Here is a 7154-nt window from a genome sequence, read left to right on the forward strand (position 1 = left end):
CATTAAAAAATTATAACTGGAACTTAATAAAATGGAAATGGACCAGTTTTTTTTTTAACATCATTTGGTTGTGCCTGCATGTCATTGTGTGTGTGTGTTTTTTAATATAATTTAACATAACTTACACAAAGGTAGGTTACAGATATTCTTTGCATCATAGGATAATTTACGTACAGAGGAGAGGACCAACAGATTTGATTATAACATGTAGCTTTTATGAGCACACTCACATCTCATATGAATTTTACAATTAACCAGGCCCATCCAGATTTTCCCATGCTGACCCATTACCACATTCTGCCCCTGTCACTGCAGTACAGGTCAAAATGGTACAGATTTGTACTTTATTTCAAATTGAACCTTTAAAGGGGCATTTCTGGACTTTTAAAGACCAGTATTGTACTTTTAAGGGAACATTTAAAAAAAAATTTACCTATAGGTACAAAAATGTTCTTCTCTCGTACCTCTATTGGGACAAATAGCCACAATTGCTGACTTGCACATGTTAGACACTGTGGTAATGGATTGTCCTAAAAATCCAGTTCCTCTCCTGATGATAGAAACCCCTCTATGAAGAATCCCATTATGTTCTTCTCTCCCTTCCAAAGGAGGCCTGTCTCTGTTCACAATTTCATCATGGTGTTCTGAGACTCTTTGACTAGGTCTTAGGTCTGAGATCCTGGATTCAGCAGGGTCTGCTGCATCTCGATTTGAATTTTCCCATAGCTGATGTCTTTGAATCACAGAAGGCTGCTGCTGTATATGTTCAGGGTGAAGAATTTCACACACTTGGTTTAAACCGCTATTCTGATTATGCTGTCCTCTGCAGCTGCTGAAGCGGGGTTCAGGTATATGCTGATCTGGCAATGGTACCTCATGTTCCGCGTGTAAAATTTGGTTACCACAGCGAACTTCAGGTGCCTCGCATACAGTTTGGTCAGCAGTGGGTGAACGTTGGTCATCAAATCCCAACGTTTTTCTCATAATTTTGTGAGCATAAGTGCCCACAGTGCAAATTGCGCCCCAAACGGAGTTTGACATGTTTACAGATGAGGAGTTCTCTATTGCTTTCCTTAATTCTTGCAGTATTGTACGATTGAAAGACGTGATTAATTTATATTTGCTAACTACAAGCGCAAGATTAATGAAAACTGTTTTCTACGTGCGGCCGTCCTAAAGGTAAACTGTGTTAAAGCACCTCTATTTAAGGACTCATGTGGCAGAGATGGTGACGTCAACCGTCACGGGAGACTGTGACGTGCGGTCGACCGTCACGTCACAGTCTCCCCTTTTGAGAAGATCAAAGGATCAAAGAATAGCTCCGTGTCATTCCGCGCATGCTCAGATCATGCGCATTGAAATGAACGGGATATATATTTATTCATTCTAGATACCTTGCTATATAACAAAGGCGACTGCGCACTCAAAGGACGAGGAGAGTTCAAAATAGGGCTGTTCGATATAACGACACATATGGATGACGATATGAAAAAGTCTATCGCTTCATATTACGGCAATATTTTTTTTCATGGTTTTTATGGCTGTATCCCAATTCAGGGTCTGCAGCCTTAAAGTACGCAGCCTCAATGGTCCTCAAGGGCCGTGTACTCAAAGACCGCTAAGGCCGGAAGTGCGAGGCTTGTGAAATGGGACGGTCTAGCCTCCGTCGCGCTGCCCAGGTTGCCTAGCAACCATGATAGCTGGAAACGTGTGGTTGACAGAAATTAAGGAGAACATATTTTGTTCGTTTGTTTCTACATGAGCTTTGTGTGATTTAATAAGCATCTGAGGCTGAGACCACAGGACTGTAAAACATGATTGTTGCATGCTTGCATATTTCTGAAAACATCTTAGTGGTGTGGCAGCCATGGGTTGAGCCAGCCCTGCAAACCCTGTGGATGGACGATGCAGTGGACAGTGGGAGGAAGCATCCTAAAGCTCTCTTTGCAGACCAGCCTGTGTGATTCTCCACTCGCCGACCAGAAAAGGCAAACGGCGGGTCTCAGTTGCAGCACTACATCGTGCAGGTAGCTGTTCAGGAGACACTTGTGCAGCAAGTTTGGCTCAGACACAGGTTCCTGAAAGCTCCCCGTCTGCACCTGTGCCTTCAACTGTTTCGGCTTGTCCTGCTTGTGCCGCCTCCTCTCCTTCTTCTTGGTAGACATCAAGTGTTGCCACACAGATATTATGTGGAGGATGCAGCAGGCCCCCACAACTTTGGGAGGAAACAGAGGCCGACCCTCAAGGGCTCACAAGAAGATGGAGTGCCAGCGTGTTTTGAGGATGCACAAAGTAGGATCTTTAATATTTCTGGCCTTTGCTGAGCTCTGGCTCTGCTAGTTTCACTGTTTCTCTGTTGGGGAATCCTCTCACACTCAAACTGTGAAATATGCTCCACTCCAGTCCACTGAATGGCTGTGGAAAATATGAAAGAGGACATAACTTTACACATTAACTTCTAACAATTTAAGCCCAAAGAGTCAGGAGCCTTTCGTTCAATAAGGTCAACCTGACAGAGAGAAATAGCAGAGCCTTAAAATTTTCCATGATAGAGGACGTTGGTTCTATAAATTATTACATTATTTCTCCAAGAAGGAGCTGAGGCCGCTTTTACCTTAATGCTACATAAAGTATAGTTGTGTATCGTTTAGGGAGTGGGTATGTTTTGGACAGCTAAACCTGAGGTTTCTTTGTGAGCCACTTCCCCGTCTTTGTGGTTTGTTGAAAACGAAATGTACAGTGGCTGCAGCTCCTCTCTGGAACCACGCTGTTAGACAATAACTAATTACATTATTTCTCCAAGAAGGCGCTGAGGCTGCTTTTAGCACGGCGGGCCTTCTCTATGCTCTCAAAGGTTGGAGTCCCTTGAGGTAACTGTAGACGGTCATTTTCAGTCTCCATGATATTCTCAGCTTCCCCTAAAGACATCATGAAAAACACATTTAATGGGTATAATTAGTGACTGCAATCTTTTTTAAAAATGTCATTAATGAATAACTAAACACAATATTTGTTAAACATTTAGATGCATTATTTGGTAAACAGTAAGGTCCATTTGGACAGAGACTTTTTCTTTTTTAGCATTTTGGTTCTGTTCATTACCACAATTAATTTTAAATATAACAACTTTAAATATAATTAACTCAGATCCAGTTGAACTGCCGACTGTCAGCCTTAATTCAGTGGGTTGAACAAAAAGATTGCACAAAAATGTGAGAACTAAAATGCAATCCCATCATTTCAGGACATCAAAAGTAACTGGACAAATAAAATAAAATGTATTCATTTGAATCGTGCTAATGCAAGCGCCACACCTCAAATCAACTCCAGGGCTTCTATCTGCTTAATTGATAATGACATAACAAAGGAAGTGCCCACACCTGCCCATGAAATAGCCTTTCAGTCAAATGTCCAATTACTTTTTGTCCCTTTAAAAAGCGGGGGGCACACGTTAAGGGGCCGGAACTCCAAAACCTTCATCCGATTTGAATGTGGATTTTCTCATATGAAAGCTGGGCGTCTACACATTATATAGATGCCCATCATAGCGGAAAGTGGAAATTGTTTTGGTAAACAGACACTATTCATGTATTCAAATATATATATGGACCTAACTGTATATTAGAGCCTGTGTTTTCTGGATATAGTGAGTCTGTGTTTTGCTGTTCAAAGTAAAATAATCCTCTAAAACCAAAGCAAAGAATCACTATATAATGCTTGATAAGGATTTATTTACCCGTCTGTGCACCCTCTTTTTAAATGTTAAACAGGTTTCCTTAAGATGATGATGCCTGTAAGTGTGTAGCTTTACCTCTCATACGATTAATAAGCGTTCCATAGGCGCTGTCCATCTGGTAGGCAAATATGAAACTGAGAGGTATGATGGGAGCCAGCATGCCTGGGTTCTTTCTTTTAATAGCTCTAAAGAAAAATGATGATAAACAGAAGACAATATTTAACTGCAAAGATAAAAGCACAACACAGAGATGAGTCTGTGTGTGTTTGTGTCAGATCTTTGTGAGGTGTTAGAATCTCACCCTGCAGTTAGTCCCACTGTGGCCACCGCAAAGAAACTGCCAAAGTATTTCAGAAACTCTCTGGACCAGGCGATCTGCATCGCCATCTGCCGCTCTCTCATCTGGTTCTGCATCAGAATCTGGCGCTCCATCTGGGCACATGCACGCGCGCACACAGACACACAAAAATAAATTAAGAAGAAATGATGAAATAAAATTTTCCCTGCTTGGTAAGATTTCATTTTCAGTTATAATCAATTTCAGTCAATTACTGTTGATCAGAGCTGTAATAATCATCTGATTCATCAGTTAATTGTTTTATGAGAGTACAGACAGTTTAAAGAGATCTCCATAAGCACCAAAGGCTTAGTACTTTTTAAAAAAAAGCCCCTAAAAACTTGTAGGAAGTGTACATTACGTGAACAGAGATGTGATTAGTTGGGAGCACAGACTGAACTTCTATGTATGCTTGAGAAGTTTCTTTGGAATTTTTTTTAAGTCATGAAACTAAACCCTGGAATCCACTGCTGTAAACATGCCAACTACAAACACTACGCTCTAGGGAAGGAGGAAGTGACAAACTTTTCATCTCCACAATCTGGGTGTTTCGTACTCCTGACATCGACTCTTGGCTGTACACTCTTTAGGTTCAATGGAAATTACAGGAATGACTTCTGTAATTGACAGTGTTTGTTCTTTTAAAGCCAGCATCCGCTGAAACAAACTAGTGAGTAGTCTGAGCACACTTAAGGGTGTCCCCCTTTAACGGCCCATGTTGTGAATGAGTGAAGAATGCAATTATGAAAAGAAAGCATTTCCCGCTCCTCCACACCATGTGTATGAGCTGCAGGAACGGGAAATGGGGTGACACGTTCGCTGAAAGGTCAGCTTTCATGACGGCTTCATCTGGGTCACAAAAAAGGAAGTAAATGGAAGATAGAGGATGTTAAATTTGAATAAACTATCCTGAAACTCACTCCAGCATCTAAGTACATAGATGCTGCAGGGTCTCCATCTTATAAAAATGAAGCAGTTCAATATGCCCATATACACAAATACGTAACATAAGTAAAGATCACTGCACATCTTTGCTCAGCCACCAGTTTCACATTATTAGTTAGTTTGTCTCCAAAGCGCTCAACCTGAAATGGCCCTCTGATGTACTCATTCCTAATCATGTCCTTCATGGTCACTCCAAACAAAAAAATCTTAACATCTTCAACTCTGTCACCTCCAGTTTTCCAAACCACACATCATAGCATCTTGAAAACCTTTCCTTTCAGTCTGCAACTATCCATCACAAATTACCGCTGACACTCGTCTCCACCCACTGTTACTTTGGATGGTTGGATGCTATTTGAACTCATCCACTTTCACTGCCTCTGCTCCTTCAATATTCTGCCCATCTCCCTCTCATTTTTGTGCTGATGCCAAATGAATCATGAGTGTTCCCCATCTTTCACTAGATGGTGAAAGATGTCACAGCAGAGGTCAGAGGTGATGTGCGAGTGGGTGCACTTTCACTCACCTGCAGCCGTGCATTCGTTAGCATGAATTCTTGTTGCTTTTTTAAATTGTCATCCATGGATTTGGACAGCAGGACACCCATGGCTGCGTTGGCGTTTCTATGAATTAAACACGCAGTCATTCAAACATGCTGCTCTGCTCTCATCACAGCAGCAAACAAAATTCCAGAGTTGGGCTTAGAAAAGCCACCTGCTTCAAACTGGATTTGTTTCAGCATGTAGTGACCTCTTCAGGCCTTCAGTGTCTCTTCACTTCAGCTTTAGCTTTAAGCCTCAACTCATTTTAAGCTTTCCCGTTAAGTTAGCGAATAACAACACGACTACTGTCTACACAGAGGAAGTATTTGCAGCCCACCAAAAGGTTTTACCAGAGAAAAAGAGGGGAAAGTGTTGTTGTTTTTTTACTTTTACACCAATTCAGGATTTTTCTTTTCTTTTCTTTATTCAAATCAAGCAACAAAGTATATATCTCATTTACATTGACAGTTTTTTTTTCCTTTTTTCCCCTTTTCCCTTTCCCTCCCCTCTTTTTCCCCTTCCCTTCCTTCCTCTCCCCATCCTTTTTACATAAAATATAATTACCATTATATAAACAATCATATCTATGTCTATATCAATTGTAGATGTGAGAAGCAACTGAATTGCTGCATCCTGTAATGCATACTCTATTGGAGCGCAGCTCAGTGACAGTTATTCCTCTTCCTTGATGCTGCACCTTTTCGTGGTACTGTTTAATAAGTAAACACAACATGACTTGATTTGGGGATAATGGCAGGATGTTTGATATATGGGTGTAGAGTTGCTCTTGTCCTCCCACCCTAAGTACTCCCTGCTCATCAACAAATGGACTTAGGCTGTAGAGCTTGTGTGTCTTATCCTTCAGTTGAATGTCCTTCCCTCGAGTCAAGTCCTTGATTTCTTTGTTCTGTTCTGTTCTTAAATAACTACATTTTCCGTAGCCTGTCACACCAGCGTCTGAAAAATGGTGTAGTTCACACTGCCTGTGTTTGCAGGTAAGACACGTCTTTGAACTTTCACCTTTGACAAGTTTTGAAGATCTAGGATTCCCACAGTGACAGTGTTGATCTGAGAGTGGCTCGTCCCATTCTACTTTCTCTTGGCATAACTGTTGCAGGATTTGTTTTCCTCTTAGGATGAAGGGTGCCACAAATCCCAGTGGGTCGTACACTGATGCTATTGTGCACAGAATTCCTCTTCTTGTCATTGGGCGCTCTTTTACAGTTACTCTGAACTAAAACTCATCAGAAGAAATGCACCACTGAACACCAAGTGGTCTTTCCATCAATAGATCTAAGTCCTTAATACTTTCAGCACTCTCTTCTCCCGACAGTGACTTTATCAGATTTTCACAGTTTGGTATGAACTTTGTCTAATCTTAGTTTACCCTTGCTACACAATTCTCTTGCCTCTTTCACTAGTTTTATTGCTTCAGCTTCTGATATAACACGTACAAGTCCATCATCTACATAAAAGTTCCTTTGAATGAACCTCACTGTGTTTGGAGTGAACTTTTCCTCACATTGCGTGGCTAGATGATTTAAACCAAAGTTGAAAATCTTAGGCCTTAATGTAGAGTCCAGTAGGTGGCAGT

General features: G+C 41.2%; 1 protein-coding gene across 1 annotated transcript; it reads right to left on the reverse strand.

Moving 5' to 3' along the window:
• Positions 1-2567: 2567 nt before the first annotated feature.
• Positions 2568-5641, reverse strand: LOC308392281 (plasminogen receptor (KT)-like). The gene is made up of 4 exons (XM_080875254.1): positions 5545-5641; positions 4038-4168; positions 3812-3921; positions 2568-2918 (listed from the first exon to the last, which is right to left on the reverse strand). Exons 1-4 carry the CDS (start codon positions 5623-5625, stop codon positions 2791-2793), a joined length of 450 nt encoding a protein of 149 aa, XP_080731380.1. The 5' UTR covers positions 5626-5641; the 3' UTR covers positions 2568-2790.
• Positions 5642-7154: the final 1513 nt, after the last annotated feature.

This window comes from Rhamphochromis sp. 'chilingali', assembly GCF_963969265.1.
Source record: "Rhamphochromis sp. 'chilingali' genome assembly, chromosome: 2".
Classification (NCBI taxonomy): domain Eukaryota; kingdom Metazoa; phylum Chordata; class Actinopteri; order Cichliformes; family Cichlidae; genus Rhamphochromis; species Rhamphochromis sp. 'chilingali'.

Bases quoted from the DNA above. Each gene is read 5' to 3' on its own strand.
- LOC308392281 (XM_080875254.1), bottom strand. From the start codon at position 5,625: ATGGGTGTCCTGCTGTCCAAATCCATGGATGACAATTTAAAAAAGCAA. The intron at 4,169-5,544 runs GTGAGTGAAAGT...GCATGTGCCCAG, and splicing joins TAACGAATGCACGGCTGCAG to ATGGAGCGCCAGATTCTGAT. The intron at 2,919-3,811 runs GTAAAGCTACAC...TGATGTCTTTAG, and splicing joins GCTTATTAATCGTATGAGAG to GGGAAGCTGAGAATATCATG.